Below are 21,374 nucleotides of genomic sequence, written 5' to 3' on the forward strand. Positions count from 1 at the left end.
ATTCTGCATGTTACAGTCAGCCTTCAGGGATGCTAAATTTAAGAGTAAGGAAACGGTAATTAAAAGCGATTAGGACAAGAAGCCTTGATACTATGAAATGTGGACTCAATTGTCCTTGACACAGGCAGAATGAGGCAGCAGGTTTTGGTTTTGATTATAGCTTTACTTGTGATTTTAATAAACATGAGCCAGTATTCAAACTTTTAATATCCTGCTGCTTAACTATTTCCAAAAAGCAATCCAGTTCTTTTAAACAGCCCTTGTTTAAAAATTTTAATTTGTTTGGCTCTGTCTCTGCTTAGAGAAGTTGTAGCCTCATGGTAACTCTTTTATAAGTTCATTTCCAGAATCACAAGCAATTGGGTTGTTTTTTTTCAAGTAAGTGTTTCCGCATGTGCCAAAAGTGTCAGGCTGACAGCTTTCCTGCACCGTTTTATCTGGTTCCCACAGTAAGTATGAGAGACAAACGCAGGAATGTGTCTAGTGCTGACTATGCCCATCAAGGATACAATGATACTTACAGCTCTTCCAGGAAGCGGAGATTGTGCACAGGGTTTGAGGGCAGCTTAGTAATGTTGTTCATACTGAGATCACTGTAGGGGAAAACAGACAGAGACTTAATATGGCATGCCACAACCGCGGCATCCAGCTGTTCATTCCACACATTTTTAAGTACTACATTAACAAAAATTAGTTCCTCTGCCAGAACTGATGAATCATTATCTAGTCTGCGCATTAAACATTTTCTTTCGTATGAGCACAGCTTTGTCAAACCACGTACAGGCTGTAGCATGTTCCTTGTTTTCAAAGATTTTGGAATGTTTTATCACGCTCTATAAATCAGCTGGAACACTGAACAACCCTTTTAGTCTACATAATTTTACTAAATCACTGTACTATATTAAAATTTACTTGGGGTAGTAAAGGAAAAGTACTATGATCTTAGTTGCTCTTGTTGCACTGTAGCACGCTCTTGGTTTACTGAAATAGACAAGAAAAAGTGTACAGAAATAAACTATCATCTGCATATTTTTTTTTTTTACATTTCAGGAATATGGACACATTTTGCTTTCACCATACAACCTGCTGCATGGCTGTACTGATTTGCCTTGCCTTACATCAGGCACATTAGGTGTCCCCAAAACCAAACTTTACTTGAGTCAAAGAAATGACATATTTTCAAACAATAAACATCGCCTTTTTAGAGTGCTCTTTTTTTGCAGGTTCTCAAATTGCATTAAATAAGTGAAATGAACCATAAAACAAGAGCGTAATGTGATCCTGCTCTGTAGCACACTTCCTGGTGGGGTTCCACGGTAGTTCCTGGCACAGGAAACAACCAGACATATCAGCTCCGTCAAGCTCACTCAAGATTTTTTTTAGACTAAATTTCATATAATACCTTTTTATTCTTAACATGCTTTTTCATTGTTTCCTGTTGTCTCCCCCGTGGCACACAGTATCTTTATAATTGCTTTCCATTAAGTATAAAAACCATAAACAGGCTTCATAATAAAGTTCTGTGTGGAAGATATGACTTACACAACTATACCAAAATTCCTGTAGAATGTTAAAAGGAAACTATGAGAGACCATATTTTCTGCAAACCTGATGTGATAATTTAAAACTCCCCAGAACTCAAAGATAGATATATATATGTATATATATATGCAGTAGAGATTATAGTTTCCAGCTACTTTGGGCTGTAGTATTTATTTAGATAACTTTATTTCTTCCAGCTGTTGAGAGCTTACAAGGTAAATAAGTTATCTGTACTTCGGTGGGTAGACGTTCTGTTCCTATTCCGCCTATTTCTTATTACTCATGGTCTGCTTCACATTACAGAATATATGCTTTTAGTCAGCAAAGTTAATTTTGATGTTTGATCTTTTGCTGAGTTTTAAAATGTATAATTTAAAATCGTACTACATATAGAGATTTTGAAATCAAGGAAATGTGTTAATGCTTTACAACAATTATCAAATCACTGTTGGGTAAGGCCCCTCTGCATTCACTTCAAAATCAAGGTATAATTTGAGAACTGTGCACTTATTAAATTCAGTCTTTACTGTAAGACTTTATCACCTAATTCCTTCATAGAGTTTAGCAGGTTATTACCCCTTCACTTTGATAAAGGCTCAAAGGATTTATTCTGGCAAAGGAACAAAAACATGGATTTATTTGGCAAAAGAAACACTCATCCAGATAGTGAATCATATACTACTGAATATTAAGATAAACCTAATATTTTAACAATATCATTTTGATCGTGAGGTTTTTCAAAGCATGTCTTAATGAGTTTTTGTAAACATACCAAATCATATTTTAGACATAAAAAGTCAGCTTTGGTGGAAGATGGGAGTGATTCACCTTCAGATAGACATGTATTTAGGCCATTCTACAAACCCAGCATTAATCAGTGCTCTGGCTGTCCACGGAAACCTGAAGCCTATTTTTTGAGTATATTAATTTCTGTCAATAGTAGGCAGTACTCGTCTGCTTGTATCACACCCCCGGAACCCATGATAACACAAGTAACATGCAATCTACAGACTAGGCCCTAATATCTTAAGAGGATAAGAATAAGAGAAAGTGGCTTTCATTAAGTGCTTTGATCGTTAACAATTTGTGCACATTAAAAAAAAAAAATTTGGATGCCAGCAGTAGATTCACCAACAATGAACTCCAGTGCCTGGTCTCCTTTTTGGACTCCACTCATGCAGTAAAGTATGTGCTCCACATTGTCTTTTTTTTTCCCAGAGTACACTACAATAATTGTTTGCTCTTTTTAAACCTCCAGTGAAATAACCTCACTTTGTTAGTTTGGTTCCTTTTTTCCCAGATTATACTTTTCTTGGAACATCAAAACCAAAGATGGTTTGTGCAACAGAACTACTAAACATACCTATGCATATTTGATAGAACATTTAGGTTGGAAAAGATCTTTAAGATCATAAAGTACAACTGTTAACCTAACACTATCAAGTCCACCACGAAACCATGCCCCTGTATGTCTTTCAAATACCTCCAGGATGGTAGACATAATAGAAATTGTTTCCAAATCTGCTTAATAATGTCTTTCCAAATTAGTTTCTAACACGCTAATAACTAATACACAGGCAATTCCAGTCTATGTTGGCAATATAAGAGATGCTATCGTAGGGAGTGGTAGCTTCTTTGATTAGGCTACCTCATGGAGCTGGAAAAACTGAGAAACTTTCAGGCACAAAAATCAAAACGCTCTACTACTTCTAACCATACCAGTTGGCTGAATAGGTGGCATTATTTCTGTCTAAAAAAAACCTTACATTGCTTACACTGGCAAAGCAGTAATTCATCTCTGCTTACAGTTTTCAGATGCAGAATACTCTTGGGTCAGAATCACCATATCTGCACTTAATCTGATTTTTGTTTACTGAAGGAACTAAGGAACTTATGAGAGAAGTCTCATCACCCAGAGCTACTTTGGGGCAGATGGTTGGAGAAGCGAGATTGATGAAAAAGAGTTAATGTAATGCAGTCAGTCACTGGGTCTCATGTGAGTCATCTCTGGGCTGCTGAGTAGAAACCCCTCATACAGCTCCAGAGTCAAATAAAGCAGGATCTCAGAAAACATGGCAGCCTTCGGACTGTACAGCCAAGAAGACATAGCTAGGGTGAGATTTATGGCCATTAACTAGATCAAGCACAGCTAATAGCCAGAAAGAGCTATATGGTCAATTGTAGGCTTAGATATATTATTACTATGAAAACCAGTAACAATTGTAACGAGTATGTCTTATGTCCTGCACCTGCAATGATTTCTGACCAAAATGTTCGTTAAAAGTATTTTCTGATTTCTCCTTCCAGTGCTAGCCTGCCAAAATCAGTAATTTGCTCTCTCTAGAAAAGCAAAGAGGAAGAAAGATGGCTTGCACATTGGGATTTACAGTACAATGCTGAAAAATACTAAAATCAAGGTACTAGATCTTTAATATCCTCAGTGGAACAGTTCTGATTCAATATCAGACCCATTCCCCAATTTCCTTTGTGTGTGCATGCATACTCAGAACCAAAGCCATGGAAACTGCAAACACCTCTTGTCAAATTCAGGGGGACTCTTACAAGCTACAGTTAGAATACTGAAAATCTTTAAATAAATTGTTGTACTAAACCCATGCTTTATCCCGACATGAAAGAATATGCAAACCCCACCAATGTCAGTAGCATAGTAAGAGTACACTCTTTGAGTTTTAAAATGCTCCTAATGTGAACAGCAACAGTACCAGATCTAGCTTGATGGAAACTACCTGTACCATGAGCCAGTGTTCTGCACTGCAAAGGCAATCGGGTATTTTAAACACTCACATGAACGCATTGTCTGTTCTCACATCAGCATTCCCACAGCCCGTTTCCACGTGCTGACTATAAAGCAACATACCAGCAAACTCAACTATTTTATCTTTTCAAAAGATAAAAAGATTTGCTTCAATGGCTGCATTGGCAACACAGCTCACTATAATGATATCTCAATTACACTCTGGGCAAATCAATCACCACGCTGTGTCTCTGGCGACTTGCAAAAGGAATCCTACCTGTGATGAAATCTTGGAAGACTGGAAAATATTGCAAACTCCACCATGCATCTATCTGTTCTTTTCTTAGTGACTATCTGGACAAATTCTGAGCATTTGCAAAACAGAGTCCAGGAAGGCAAAAAAAAAAAAATCCAGTTACCATCTTCATAGTAAGTAGTTCACAATCAGTTCCCAAAAGGCAGTAAAACAGTTAATTGAACTAGTTCTTAGCTTATATTTGAGTCTGGAGGCCAAGTTACTACTGTTATTAGCTGTCATTACAAGAGATGTTTCACCAGCTATTCTTCTTGGAAGATCAGTTTTCCACATTATCTTTTAAAGAAGAACAATAATCTGTCTTCAGATATATACAAAGCTTCTATTGGCTTTGACCAACCTGGTAATTTACTACTAGGCTAAACTTGTGTTATACTGAATGATAAAACTTCACCTACTGATTGCAGGGCTAAAACAATAATCCAATATTAACGATAATAAATTCTGTAGCTTGTAGGTTTTTTAATGGTTGCAATATGGTTGACTTTTTAGAAAATTATCAGGATTTATTATTAGGATTATTAATTACATTTCTTCTATGCCTGCCTTAGCCAAAGAATTTTTTTTATGGATATCTTCAAAAGATAAAGCATTGACATCAAAATACTGACAATGGACTGAATGTACTCCCTGAGCTCTTAACACCTGAGAACAGCTCCCATACTAAGGCAACTTCCTCAATCCATTTACAGCTAAATTGGATACTACCTTATACGAATTAATGAAAAGGGTCAGAATTACTACTGCTCTTCTATTTCTATGCCTTTTTAATGCAACTCTTGTTTCTGCTATTGGCAGAATAATTTACTACCCCCGCTGTACGATGGAAGATTATGCCAACTAATAAGTGTGCACCATCTACTAGTGCAAATGCTTCACTATAGGTATTAAAAATAATTTCATCTGCTACAGCTACTTAAAGCAGATAAATCTACTTCATAGAATCATAGAATCATAGGGGTTGGAAGGGACCTTGAGACATCATCAGGTCCAATCCCCCTGCCAAAGCAGTCTCCCTAGCACAGACTGCACAGATAGGCATCCAGACGGGTCTTGAATGTCTCCAGAGATGGAGACTCCACCACCTCCCTGGGCAGCCTGTCCCAGGGCTCTGTCACCCTCACTGTGAAAAAGTTCTTCCGCATGTTGGTGTGGAACTTCCTGTGCTCCAACTTGCAGCCATTGCCCCTTGTCCTGTCCCCACAGACCTCTGAAAAGGGGCTGGCCATTTCCCCCTGCATCCTATACTTAAGATATTTATAAACATTAATGAGGTCCCCCCTTAGTCTTCTTTTCTCTAAGCTGAACAGTCCCAGCTCACACAGCCTTTCCTCATAGGGGAGATGCTCCAGGCCCTTAATCATCTTTGTAGTCCTTCTCTGGACTCTCTCCAGGAGATACTTGCCAACACTGTGGTGGTAGTAGTAGTAGTAGTAGTAGTAGTTCTTACTACATACAAATAAATTCCTATAGCATATTTTCAACTACTTCCCCATAAATAAATAGAATCATAACTATTTACCAGAAGGAAAGCTAAGATACCTGATGACAAAGTGACATGCTCACAGACAAAGAGCAGGTCATGCACCATGAAGGAACCAAACACTGATGATTTGTCCAGAACCCCTTTCATTAGATTCCTGTCCACCCCATGGCATTCATACCAGTTTTCCAAACGGTGATATATATAAGCTGTCAATAACCTCAGAAAACAATGACCGTATTTTCATTTTAATGGTCCTTGATTACATTCTTTTCTAAAATCAACATGAAAATTGGTAGTCATGTATTTGCATGTTTAATACACTTATGCAGAGCAGCACAGGGCAGAGTATGAGCTGGTGTAAATAAACATCGTGCTTCCTGACAATTAAATCACAGCATTTCTTCTCACACCTAACTTCAAATTGTTTCTGTGGTTCTTTTAAGGACTCTGTAGTAAACTATGATTAAGATGTGAATTTCCACTATATGATTCACATTTGAAGCAGTAGATCTTTATATTTTGAAAAAATCTTAAAAAAGAGTGGCAGATTTTCAGGGAGAAGCACTAAAGAGAGGGAGTTACAGAAGAAACCACACAGACCAGGCAATCTCCTGCGTGTGGCATTAGCATGGATATTTCTGCCGTTCTGCATGTTGACAATGACACAAGCTAAAATTAAGGATTTAAAAATTAATTTTTGCATGTAGTATTATTTGTAATAGAAAATTATTAGAAACCAATCTCATTCTATACTTTCAAAAGTGACGCACAGCTAAAATGGGATTGCTTGTTACTCATTTTTTTTACAGAAAATTTTGGTGACTTGACAAAGAAATTACAAGTTTCCAGAGACCCAACACCTTTGTATTAAAACTCTCCCCGCAAACAGCAACTGATGTTGCGTGGTCACATGAGAATGGACCCTGCAGTGAGAGTACATGTGTGGGCACACCACATGAAGAGCTTTATGGACATTACTTCCACTGTCCCCTTCTCACTGTCCCTCCCCACCGTGGCACACCAGTGGTCCTTGTTCCAGCACTGCACTTCGCTAACAAAAGACAAAACCACTGCAGTCATTAACAGATACATCCTTGGGAAGGATCAGGTGCCTTGAACTTAGGGAAGCCTCAATGGTGATCCAGCAAGGTCTGGATTCAACACAAAGTAACAAAGTGCTTTGGCCAAAATTCTGTCCTCCCACTACCTGTCAGTGAGCTCCTCTAATGTCACAGGCATCAAAATTTGGCTTATCTCTGCAGCAGCTCTGTAACGCATTCATTTTGAACTGCGTGCATTATTCCCGCACGTAGTAGGCAATCCTGTCATATAAACAGCCATCAAAGACTTACTTAAATCTAGACTGCAGAACATTTGTAAGGCAAACAGTATGTGCATGATTAATCTTTTCAGGAAACAATTTTGCCATTCAGTTTATCCAAGACTCCAGCAGAGGGAGCAGGGCAGAGCAAACAATTAGGGTCAAAAAGAAAGTAAAGATCAAAGATCAGATCAAACACACACAGTGCTGAATTAATCTGACAAGCACCTGACATTTCATTTTAGGCACAACGATTCTGTATCTCTGGTTGGGTTTTTATTCTGTATATAAAATTCATGATGCTACCTAGATGAAATTATCCATTTACATTCAGAGCTGATTCATGACAGTTCATTTGGCGCTAAAGAGTCGGTTTGCTAAGTAATAATTACCAGGGTAAGTTAACAAAAACATTCCAACATGTCAATCATTTACTGTACTTAACTCACATATTTTAAAGCTTAAATAACTAAAGGAATATTTTATAATACAGCAGCCAGCAGAAACAATTAAAAGAGGACTCAATGGAATGCCTCTTCCTCCCATGCCCACAGACTGCATTAGTATTATTTTACTTTGTGAGTTATTACTTGTTTCTGCTGCACTAATTCAAACAGATTATACGAGTGCTGCATACATGATTCATCTTGTTCAAATACTGAAACAATACACAACAGGAAAATATATCAGGTTTTATTGTAATTTATGACGACAACTACTAGAATGTTTGTTCTGTTTTTCATCATTACCTGTTTGTTGATCAGGTACTGTTTATCTTATTTTTGATGAAGAACAGTACAGTTAAATTGAGAAAAGATATTTACTAGAAGTTACCAAGTCTGGAAAAAAACCACCATTGGTCTTTCTGAGTTTCACAATATTTTCTAAAACTCTGGAAGTTGATTATTTTTGCAACTATTTGCTACGAAAAAAAAAATGGCAAAAATATAGGTGAACATTATTAATCTTTTTTTTTCCTGAATGAATGAACATATTCATCCATTTTAGAAACTGGGGGTCCAGTTTTCTTTTTGTTCCATGTCTATAATTTCATCCTTCTGCATTGAATAAAGCTGTTCCTAAATTATGGTTATTCACATAAGATGAGAGCATCTACAAGAAATACAGTATATTTTGCTTATTAGCATACCACACCTTGACTATAGCAGAAGTTAATTCAAAATATATCTGAGTGTAGACGAAGTCTCCAAGTATAAGCTTAAAGTCATAAAGTACAACAATCAAGTATTATGGGCCACACAGCCAATTGGGCTCAATACCAAACTGGAAGTTATGCACAGATTATATGTTACAGAGACCAGTTTTAAAACCCTACTTCACCAAAAGACCCCATATAATTTCAGGGAGACTGCTGAGAGTGGAAATGAAGCAGGATTAGCCTGATTTCATTTGTAGCAGGATACGCTGTAAATTATTTATTCTGCTGGTTTTAATTTACCTCAATTCCACAGCATAGAATGGAAGATTAAAAATCAAAGAGTTTTGAGAGCATCTGCTACAAACACATTCAAACAGTGATGGTGTAATTTTGTGTATCTGGAAATCTATGCACCACACACCTGCACTTGGAGCAGGAAATATCTATCCTACATTGCACAGTGCAGGGGTCCCCAAGGTGAACTGGGTCTGGAGCTGGAAGTTACATGACCATGATAGGTGCCCTCAGAAAGGCTAATTATCCAGGTACAGCAGGATTCTCCTATGACTCACTGATTTCACAATGCTACTTTGTGTGATGTGATGTAACATACAGCTGTTGTATATACAAAGTTTGTATTCCCAAAACAGGTCACTGCAAAATATACATACTCCAGATCGGGTGAAATTCTGGTTTGGTAAAGGAAATGGCAAAAATGTCATTCTGCAAAGACAATAGTCCACCTCTTTGATCCCAGTGGATCTTTTTATCTCTGAGGAGTTTTCAATAAAATTCCGGTTAGTTTTCTTCACTACTCCTGTAGGTACTCATTTTCCTATGAGAAATGGTATACTGAATGCTTTGGCTTGTTTTAACATAGCACTTTTACTTCTGCTTTTATGATTGTTTAGTTGTACCTTGTATTGTTAAAGAGTAATTGAAGAGTTCCAGCAGAGAAAATGATGCTATGCTTTATCACAAGTAGTAGAGTTCTACTCTGAATTACTAGTTTGATAATTTTTGTTTTGTTGCTTAGCTGAAATCATTCCTTACAGATTCTTCTCGTTATGGTGTGGACAACACAACTGATGTCATACTATCAGCATACTCAATTCCATCCAATGTTGCTACCAAAAGAATTACTCTTGATCCCTCAACTCCAGCACTGCCCATTCCGTTTGAGGATGGTGTTGAACCAGAGTTGGCAACTGATCTGGATTAAAACAAATCTAGCAGGAAAAAAAAATCATTTTAATCCAAATCAATTCCCTGAGTTGGTTCATTGTGTTGCTTTTTGTGTTGCCACAAGCTAAAGTGTAAAGGAGAAACAAATACAGAAGGTGAAACTGAATGGCTTTTTTCAGTTGACAGTGTTGGCTTAGTGTAATGCAGGGTGATCCTCTTCCCAGGATGTAAATAATGTATATTTTCTTCAGATACACAAAGTTGTTTTGTTTGTTTTTTTTAATATACACATCTTCCCTTTATGTCTGACAGGGCTTGTTCACTGAAATACAATGGGCCTCCACATCTGCCAGCTCCTGGCTGGCTGACAGCCTCTTCCAACACCTCCTACGGAGCTCAGAAGAATAACAGAGCTGTCAGATTTTTCACTGACAGATTGAACACCCAAACTTCTGCAATAGTAAGAGCCAGGAGCCAGAAAATATGTATAGTTTGATTCTTGCAAAGATAATGCACTTAAAAACATTGCATTTCTCCATCAGGGAATGTTATTTTTCTTTTTTTCTCAAGTGTTCAAAATGCACTTTCATCATGGCATACCTTCACATGGGCTAGTATAATATAGTGTCAATATACACAAACAACAGGTCCTTAATCTTACACTGACATCACATACACCTGGTCTCCATGGATTTTGCTTGCTTGCAACTGAACAGCTGTCCTTCAGATAGGCCGTGTACTGAAATACCTGAGCCAGATTTAAGCAATTCAGGTCAAGGAGCAGGGTCGTGATGCACTAACTTACCCTACCAAGGAGAAATCTTCAGTAGACACCTCGTGTTGGATCAAGCTGGCGTGTATTTTCCATATGGCTGTACCAGCACAGTCTTCAGGGACTGTTCTCCTTCTCGTATTAAAGTGTCTTCCCTTTGGATAAATTATTTCCCTTTCTGATAACTTAAATGACTGGGATCAAAGCCATACAATTAATACATGGAGGCAAAACACTTCAGGATAATTTAATCTGGGCTGTTCAGAGTATAAACTAGTATTTAGTATGAGTAGAGGGAGTAGACTCTGATCCAGAATAAAAGATCCTTGTTTCCTTCCTTTTATCCACAGTGTTTACATAATCCACGGTTTGGCAACCTCATTTTGAGGCCAGTGACCCACCACTTATTGTGATTGTTACGATGATCAACAGAAAATCTCTTCAGGGCGAGCAATCAACTGGTGCTGTTCATTCAAATACACTGCTGTGTCTCAGTTTCAGGTTTCAAATGCCACTTTTGGGTCTTCCTGGAGACATCATTGAGCAATACTTAAAACATCAGCAGCCAAAACAAACCTTTAACAAATGAAAGCTGTTCCTGCCAAGTCTATTGCACCTGTGTGCATAGGTGAAATAAGCGTGTCCCCTACACCGCACCTGTCTCCTCTGCTTTTTTTTCAGATGAAATGAACTTTCCAAGATCTCTTTTCTTTAGCTATTCCAAATGCTATAAAAATGCTGGAAAGAATCAGGCGCCCCATTATTTACATGTCTTAAAACTTATAACACAGCAAGTCGATGTCAGCACCAGAGCAGTGCCTGGGGGTAAACACCTGGCTCCAGTGATGCTGGTAGCAAAACTCTCATTGACTCCCATGGGACCAGGACGTCATCCCCGGCCTCCGAGTGCCTAATCCCAGGTTCTACCCCATAGGCAGCACTTCACAGTTGTGGGAATTACGCAACAGCACATCGCTCTGACTGGAGTAGGGAATGTAGTACTGCTGGGCTCACTGGGAAGATTTCTACCTACTTTTTCCAGCCCTTTCATTGTTTCTAAAGTTTGCTGAGTTGAAGGCGAGATGCTGTTGGTTTGGATCACTAAGGGAAGGAAAATGTGACATTTTCTGCTGACAAAATCATTCACCTTTTTTTCAAGTTAGGAGGTTCAAAAATCCAAGGGAGCATTTTATTTCAGTTTCTTTTACTTCTGCATTGTTCACTGTTAAATCCTTTCTTTTTTGTCTGCTCGGCTGTCATGCCTGCTACAAGTATTTGGTTACTTTTAATTTCTGGTGTTCTGCTTCCAAAGCAGTGTGCTGATTAAGCTATTTTTTCCTTCCTCACCCTCTCTTTTCTATAGCTTTTGCTCAATTTTTCCCTCATGTGAAGTTCAGCTTTCCAGTCAGCTCCATCAGGAAACCAGAAGGATTACTCAAAATAAGCTGCATTGTGATGGTTCTTCCCAGGTGAAGATGGATCAACATCTTGGAAATAGAAGGCTCAGACACTCTAGGAGATCCCTTATGAGCTTAATTTGCCTTCTGATGAATGAGGAGCACAAACAAATACAGCAACGCTCTCCTCCTACATGATAGCAACTGCAGATGACCACTGGTCTCACACCAAGTTTGCACAAAGCAGTACCTGCCACATATTGCTGTCACTGTGCTCCTCCTCTAAATGGTGACAACAGAGATGCCACCTTGAAAATACTGCAGGTGGAGATTAAATACAGGTCAGAAATAAAGCCAAGGCACTCACTAAGCAGAAGCAGGTCTTCTGCTGAGAGGTGTTATCCTATTTTCTACACTCTGCAGAATCCAGGTGGCTTTGCTGTCCCATCATGACCAGTTTGGAGCTGATGGGATGCAGATTGGTGCTCCTCTTCACACCATATTAAAGAGACAACCTCAGCCCATAAGCTGCCTTCATTCTCCTGTCCCATCCTGTGTGGAGAGTGTGTAAAGATAAGAGTGGTGAAGGATTCCCCTCCCAGTCATGGTCTTGGCATGTGGACCTCTACATTAATATTGATGTACTAAAAGGACCACAAAGAGGCTGTTGTGGGCATCGGTTCTGACTGAATAACACAAACCCATTGGAAAGACCCAAAATATCCTTGCATGATCCACCAGATTCCAGAGAGAGATCCTTTCTCCAGAAATGTCCAACAGGTTCTGACACTTTTTTGTTTGCACATTTTTATTAAACTCTTCAGCATCCTGCAGATTCAGCACAGCACAGGAAAAAACCCAAGGATTTCAAGCCATCCTGATCCTGAATTAAAACATAACTTGATCATCAAACATACCTTTTTTTCCTACCTAATCCCATAACAGACATTTTTTAATGAAGGCATGTGGTTTGAGAATGAGATTTTAAATAACCAGAGAGAAGAAAGAACATGGGTTTTAAAATGTCTGTGGAAAAAGACAGGGCATTATTTTAAATAATTAAACTCAAAGCTCAGGTGATTTGTCTTGTCACATGTATAATGTATGAGGTAACTTTTCTTTAAAAGCTAGTGTTAAAGAAGGAAATGGTACCATCATTAACAAATGCTATAGGGCAGAGAGCTTTTTCTGGGCAATTTTTCAATTCAATAAAATTTTCAAATTTGTATTTCGCCATTTCCAGCTCCCGTATTAAAAATCTATTAGCAGAAAGCCTATTGAAGAGCTGACCATGAGCACAAGAGACTTTTTCTGGAAACAGTTCTATTCAGTTCTCATGCCTAAACAAAAGCAGATTGGCACATTCAGTTACATACAAACGCCTTTGAAAGGGACCTCCCCCCCCTTTCCCATAGCCACGCGTTTCAGGGCTCTATATGCTGAAGGAAGCCAGTGAAAGGTTTGGAGGGGTGGGGAGACCAAGGGCTTCCACCGAGATCCTTCAAAGTCCTCGTCTTCTATAGTGGGAGGATTTCCCTCTAAATCCCTTTCAATAGCATATTGATGGCTTTGAAAGCTTAAATGGCATTTGTCAACCATCAGTAAATCTTGAAAACTGTTTCTGCAAATAGCTCAACTCTGAGTCTCAGCTTTTCCCATTAATCTGTACGTAAGGCCACTGAAGACTTTTTCAGAGCCCAGATAATGCCTGGATTAAAAGGTCCATTCAGAAGGGAAAACTTTAGCATTCACCTTGTGTACATAGCCATTTCACCAGTGGTATTCATGGGTTGTTATTTCAACTCTGCATTTGTCCTGCAAACAAGACATTTTACCACAAAGACTTGGTAGAGACATTCTTCAGTGAATTACTGAAACCTAGCCCCGCTATTTGTCATGGCTTGTTATTTTTATCAAGTGTAATCAGTTCAAATAGGAACTCTAGACTGACAACTTTACAATTATGTTACTATTTAAAGAGTGGAAGGTATGTTTCTTCTAATTCAACAATGAAAATGATTAAAGCACAACCTGATTGCGTTATCTAATGAAACAGTCTAAAATTACCCTTAATCAGATGACAGGAGACTTTTTGTTTGTTTTACATCAAAAGTAAGGACAAGAACTTTATCAAAATCATTATTCAACATTTTTACTTGATTATATTTTATAAAAACATTATACATTTACAAGGCTTAATAATTTATAATACGTTACATACTGCCTTGTGTTCGTATTTTAAGGTGGTATTGTATTAATTTACCTTTCTCCAAATAAAGCAAATGGGCAGACTTTTAACACTCTGTCCTTTATATACACAAACATTTTTTAGGCTGTTCTTACATCCTAATATTGTTTGTGTTCTCTCCTCTTTTCTTCTCTTTTTTTTTTCTTTTTGCATTCAATAAGTTGTACCAAAGCCAAGGTGTGAGTTATTTTGAAAGGCACAAGGCATGTCATTATTATCACTCTTGAAAAAATCTGGTCAAAATGTTTGTGCATCATGGAAAAGAAGGAAAAAAAGAAGATCCCACTCTGGAGACTCCAGGCAAATGTTGAAATGACAGTGACGCAATGCTAGGAATTTTTTTTAATATTTTAAAAAATATATATATTAAAATCAGACCCCTTTCAAATTTCTCCCATTCCAGATAGATCTCATTGTTCAAAGAAATCGACCTTTTCATCACACTGAACAATTTACTGTGAACATCAAGAACACCAAGCTGGGTATCAGTGAAGTTCACTGGCCATCCCTCAAAAGGATACACTAAGATCATCTCTCCCTGTAGTACTGTTGAAAGAGAGCAGCTTAGTGAAGGACTTACACATGTGAAACCACATGAACTATGGGTCTAGGCCACAACTTGCACCTGCTTCTTTCATTTACATTATTTTCCACCTGTGGGGACGTGTCCAACCCATTTTTTGCTATTGAAGGAAGAGACCTCATAATTTAAATGTGAAAACCCTCTACGACTTGGATATGGCATAATGGATCATCCATGCCCTGTAAAACCAATATGAAGCCTATCACACAAGTTTAAGCAGAAGGATTTTGCTACTCCAAAGCTGCTTCTTCCTTCCACCTCATGTCACCAGGTTAGTGATATGGCAATTCTCCATGAGTCTGGGAGATGTCTAGGGGGACTATGCCATGGGTCTCTTGGCTGATTAAAAGTAAACTAAGCCAGATTTTTTTATCTGTGTGTCACTTTTTGGAATGACTTAGGGTATGCTGCCTGGTTTCCAACCAACACTCTCCATACAGTAGTGGGTACACTTCCTATAGAGGCCATATCATACATACTCCATGAAGACCCCACAGATAACCTGGAATACCTTCGATGGCATAAGACAGGTATGTGTAAGCATCTAAATGAAGCTCTCACTGCATTAAAGAATGGAGACTCAATTCAGTCTGCTAAACACAGGCATCTAGAGTAATTCGAGATATCCTTGGTTACCTGAGACATTTCTTTTAATGAAAGACACTAGTTTTTTTTTATGTGGGAAAGTAAGAAGTTGTCTTTACTTTTGTCAGTACATGTTAAGACTTGTGACTTGACCATTGGGTTTTGTTTTATAAAAACTACTAGTTAAGCCTTCTTAGAAATACAGAACACTTAGTACGGATTATTTAATAAAAAATAGTAAAACACTAATGGAAGTGAATGCATATTAGGCTGTAACAAGACTTAAAGAATTCTGAAATATTTCTTCTCTGTAATTCAGTATGTGTTTCCTGAAAACAGAGCTTAGGGAGCCCAGCTTCACCTGAGTTTCTATCTTGCAGACAGCCTCCTCTAGGTTCAATGAGGTGGGGCAGGTTTCTCTTCCATGCAGATCCTTAGGTGTCACTAGATAAAAACCATCCTTTTTGGTAAGGTTAGTGCACAGGTAAGGTCAGGCTCAGTGCTTTGCTTATGGTTTCCAGATGGCTCAGAACATGGGCAGAGCTCACACACATCTTCCTAAAAAATTCTATGAAGATGTGACTTTACATGTACGTTGGATCCTTTGGGACTAGAAATGAATAGTATCACAGAAGTGTGAAGTATTTCTTGTAAAACTACTTCTCTGCAACATTTTGAGAGTTGTGTTTTTACATTTTACCAGGAGAATTTTATTTTAAACCTCCCCTGTCTTGCAATGAACTATGGAAGTAGGAGGACAACTTTCCTCAGTGTTTTCCTCCTTTAAGAGTCACGGATCCTCTGTTTTCCTCATGGTTTTCATTCTGAAAAACGCTAAGGATTTAGGAAACTAATTTCTATGCAATTCAAAAAGAGGGACAAAAGCAATCTCCTCTCCTTCCTTCAGTTTTTAAATAACAGCTGTAGGAATCTGCACTCCAGCTCACATCCTACAGAAAATGTGATGCAATCCAAAGGTCTGAAACAGAATTGCTGTCTCTTCTCTTGGGAGTGCCAGTGGATCAACTTCTACCCACCTCTGTCCAAGAAAGATATGTACTACCAGGGGGTGAGGGGAGAATTTTCAGAGTCAAAGGAGTTACGTGCTTGATGGCTTTTCCCTCATGCACTTTTTGTACAGCAATATTCAATTATGTGATATTTTTCAAACTCAACACAAATAAAGAGTTAACTGCTATTTAGGAGTTGAGGAGACTGTAGAGTGGGAGATGAACTAGTTGTGCTGTGACACTAAGCAATGCAATAAGTAGATGGAATAAAATACAGGTCTGTATCTCAGATCAGTCCTTTATCTATAAGGTGGTGCTGCTTCCTCAAGCAAAACCAATAAATATTCCCAGGCTAACTGCAACTCTCAGTGGTATTTCAATGACTGTTTCTACTTTCCTTTATAACTTTTGTGTCAATTTTGGGTTTTGTGACCATGTTCTCACATTCAAACAAACATAGCTTTTGCAGCTGACATCACATGGGTTGGAATATAAATACTGCAGATGTTCACAATACCAACATATTTTAGGACACAGAAAGACAACTGAAAAATCTGTTATCTACTTCACTTTAAGAGTGCTATCACATGAGAACATAGGTTTTCCAACCCCCTCCAAATACTATTCAATGCATCTTGCTGGCAGGGGAAATTAATTTTCCAAACTCAGTCTTTAACGGATATTATTTTTTTAATAGGAGCGTCTTTGAGATAGAACATATGCCCCTGTTTCTCTATCCACACCATAAAATGGTTTTCTCATTCATCACAAATAGCTGGGTTTTTTTCCTATGAAAGCTTTTATAGAGCCTGCCTCTGTATTTTAACTGTTCCTGACACAGTGGATCCACAATCCCAATTATGGCTACGTACTGCAATACAACCATAACACAAATGATAAACATAGCCCTTATTCTTATCTGACTTTTTAAATATAACTTTTAAAATACAAAGAGGTAGGTGGACAGAATTATTAAGCAGGCTGGCTCTATCTGCCTGCTGAACTCCTCAGTTCATATAAAAGATGGGGAAAATGAGGAGAAGATGTAATCCTTAACCTTCATTTAGTACAGCCTAAAGTTACATGATTCCTCCATGCACTATTACTGCATAGCACAGAAGTATGTACAAATGTGAGGCCCTAATGTTTATGAAAGGTCTGTCTGGCCTCCCCTCCTCAAGGAAAGGATGTTTTAGGCCTCTAATGCCCCCTCCCCCAAATATCTTCTGTATCCTTGTAAGCCAAGTCTGTGAAAGTGAGATAGCTCCAAGCTGAACAACATGGTACAGTAATTTCTTCTAAATCATGTGTGATGGGCAGTTTAGAGATGTTTGCTTATGATAATAGGCATGTTACTGACAGAGTACCAGGCTGCTGATCAGCAGCAGTCAAACATAAAAAATTACAGGAACACATATCCTTTGAAAGCTTCTTAGCTTAATACTAGTTAAGATGGCTAATAAATATTTCCAAAACAGTCTTAGTTTTAAAGACAGGGATTAAAAATGAGGGATTCTGTAGCCTACAGACTTCAGTAAGATTATCTGAATGAGTGCTGTTTGGCTGGGTCAAGATGGCAGTTCAGTGTCCTGGCATTTCATCATGTCTGCATATTAAGGCTTTTATAGTGAAACTTTCTATCTTTCAAGACATCTTGATTTATATCTAAATAGAATGTCCAAAGCCCATGAGAAGTGAAGTAACAGCTCCCAGAAAACTTAGCTGAGGCATACTGCACCATACTGCATCTGTCAGGCTCACAATCACAGTTTGGACCCTCAGAACCACAGTTATTACCTAATCAGGAGATGGAGATATACAGTAATTCGGCTTTGGGTATGGCTATGGCTGTGGTGTTTTTGATTTCATTATGTGGCCTTGGAAGCCCTCAACTTAAAGCCTTATGGTAGCAGTGGATCCAGACTTTAATTAACCACTGAATTATTCTAATGTAATTGTGGAGAAAGATACCAAAATGCCTTGGGAAATGAAACAGCATCCTTAGAGAACAGCAGATGTGCTGTTTACATGGGATATGTTTTTTTCCATAAAGGAGAACAGAACCTAAATATACTAAAACTCATGTGAAATTAATCTTCAGAATCACTTAGCTGTACAGCATTATAGATCGTGGTGTACAATGACACCCCAGCCCATAAAGCCACCTTAATCGGGGCCTCTCTTCTAGGGCACCATCCTATTTTCAGCTAACAGTGCTTTCAGATGAGCCGAAAAGGGGTACTTTGCTCCCACCATTGCAATTTCTGCTCTTCTTTTCTTTACCCTTTTCAAAAACATGAAAGCATTGGATTGCTAATTACTTTCATCCAGCCTATAGGAAAATTAGTTTATCTTCTTGATCAAAGCAAATTAGGCAGATCATGGCTGATTAGAATGCAACAGTAAAATCTCCATACTTTCTATTCCACCCCCTTTTCTCTCAGAAATGGGGCCTGTGTCAAATATGTAGGTATTTCCCACGGCCAGTCTGGACTCTGTTTCCAACGGGCTCTGGGGCTGGGACAATGGTTCTTACACAGACACTGAAGTTCTTTAGTTCAGTCATTGTGCAAGCAAAGAACTGGTAACCCCTTAGCTAGCATTTGATGAAACATCTAGATTTACATATTTCCCTAATTGCATTTTTTGAATGTGAGTGAGATTTATCTGACCAGAGTTAAATGCCTCCTTTATTCTACTACCCAAAATACAAACCTATGCTCTCCAAGCAGAGTTGCATCTGGTTCTGAACCCAGTATTAAAATTTTGGTTTTCACTACAGTGGGACAAAGCAACGTCTACCTCGACTTCTCAAAGAACAACCTAAAGAATGGTTCAGCTAGTTGCTTCCAAGGTGACTGCTGCATTACATTGCAAAACTGAATACCGTTACTGCTTTAAGCAGCATTTTCTATCGCTCTAGTATTTCACTATTCACTTTTTACCCTTCATAACTCATTTCCCTTCAATTTGTATTCTGTGGCTTTAATAGATGAAAGCCAAGCTATACCGCTACTTTATTTATAACCAATTACTATAAATTAACAGTAAATCTCACATTTAGCTCCATTTAAACATCACTATGCAGCTGCCCATTTGAAAATAAAATGGTTGCCTTCTTTCACTTCAGTGGGCACAATACAAAACATCCATTGAGCTTTTCCTTTATCGCAGCTGCCAATGCCCAGCCGGCTTTTAACAAACCAACCAAGCGGAATAACAATGCAGCTGCAACATTTTATGGTATTTCTGTTAGTTCTCTTTTGAGACCAAAGGTGTTAATTAGGAATCAAAGAATACAATCCTGCCAGCTTTCTTTCACAAACTATACATAGGCCACTGCAGTTTTCAGAAGAAAAATAAATCTAATAAAGGGACAAAAATGTTGTTTGTCACACCAGTAACGTGTATTTAAGACCCTTTGATCACAAGCTTTTTATATAGTCTTGTCAGACAGGCTGAAAATATTTTTTCCTCTCTTTTCTCCTTTCTTTAGGCTTTTCTGAATACTGATTCTAGGGTTGTCTGGAGGGCTGAAAAAACTGATAGAAACTGCAATGCTTTGCAGGTTAAAATGGCTTTCCTAAGCAAGCCAGCTTTAAATCAAATCAAATCAAGTCAAATCAAATCCTAATTGTTCACTTTTCTGATTCAAGTTGTTTTGAAATACAAATGATCTGTTCATGATATGGAGTTTACTAATTCTGTGTATCATTTAATCTTTCAATCATTTAAATATACGCAGGTGTTTAAATATTAATGCATTAATTGGTTCATGGAATCTCATTTTTAGCCATCAAAAATGACAGTTTACAGGATGTTGTAAAATATCCATGACATATTTTTACATGTGTACCATACAACATGTATTTGATATTTTATTTGCACATATTAACCATAATCGTATTAGAGTATCATATATTCAAGCGTAGCAGTGTGAAGACATTACCTTTAATCTTTAGTCGAAGTTAAAACCTTAAAATAGGTTTATGAAGTGAGCACAACTGAGAATTAGTCAAGGTTGCTAGCTTACCCAGCAAGAGCTTTCACCGTTAAAAACACAAATCATGCCAAAATCCATTAATCCTGCCAGGGAACTGCAGAAAGAAGCTCAAGTTGTTGATTTAATGATAATGAATTCAACGGGCCCTTAAGGCTACCTGCAGAGTTTTCTAAACTGTAAAACAAATAAAGTCAATTTTAAGAAACACTTTTTGCAGAAGTACATATAACAGTGTTCTTTGCTTTAAACACTATGTAGGAGATGCAAGATCTTAAAATATACTTCTATTATTTATCTTGTTATATTTTTATCATAATTCTTTATAATGTTACGTATATTGAATGTGATTATAAAGCATATTTGGAGGGAATTGCTATTTGGTAATGAGGAAATACAAAACCGACTTGAAAATGTCAAAACACAAACCTTAGTAACAAAACCAAAAAGGTTTGATCAACTTTTTCATGTTTCACATGTCCTGTAAAGTGGAGTATCTGGCTACTGTAAGAGACACACAATGAGATGATTCATAGTTATGAAGGTACATTTTCTTTAGTGCCACAAGTGTACCATTTCTGACATTCCAGAATTTTAGAAAAGTGAAACATAAAATTTATTTTTAAGGTTTCTAGAAACACAAACATGACTAACTTTTGGGGGTTTTTTTTTTTGGTAAAGTGATATATGAGATGACTGCTGCATTGTTACCTGGTTTACTTGTTGAGCATTGGTTGTGAATGCAGAATTTTCCTTGATTTTCCAAGCAGGCAGTGGCAGCTGGAAGGCAGAAGAGAATATTCCACTTCTGCATATGAAATAAGGTAAACCCAGAAAAAATATTTGAAATTGACTGCTGCAATCACTTCTTATAATGCTTTTTTTTTTCTCTAATTGCATCATAATAGTGCCACAGAGTCTAAAGGAATGAAAGTATTCTTGTGAAAAGATATCCAGTATACACACAGAACATACTGCTCTACATAGAGTTAATAATAATTGGGAGTTAAAGTCT

General features: G+C 37.8%; 1 protein-coding gene across 1 annotated transcript in view; it reads right to left on the reverse strand.

Moving 5' to 3' along the window:
• Positions 1-21,374, reverse strand: part of LGR5 (leucine rich repeat containing G protein-coupled receptor 5) — a gene marked incomplete at both ends in the record, with an annotated part of 89,702 nt that overhangs the window by 52,225 nt on the left and 16,103 nt on the right. The window contains one exon of the mRNA XM_084279566.1: positions 522-593. Within this exon, the coding sequence (XP_084135692.1) occupies positions 522-593 (72 nt within the window). The remainder of the gene's footprint in view (positions 1-521; positions 594-21,374) is intronic.

Source organism: Gallinula chloropus, assembly GCF_964237585.1.
Source record: "Gallinula chloropus genome assembly, chromosome: 1".
NCBI classification, from domain to species: domain Eukaryota; kingdom Metazoa; phylum Chordata; class Aves; order Gruiformes; family Rallidae; genus Gallinula; species Gallinula chloropus.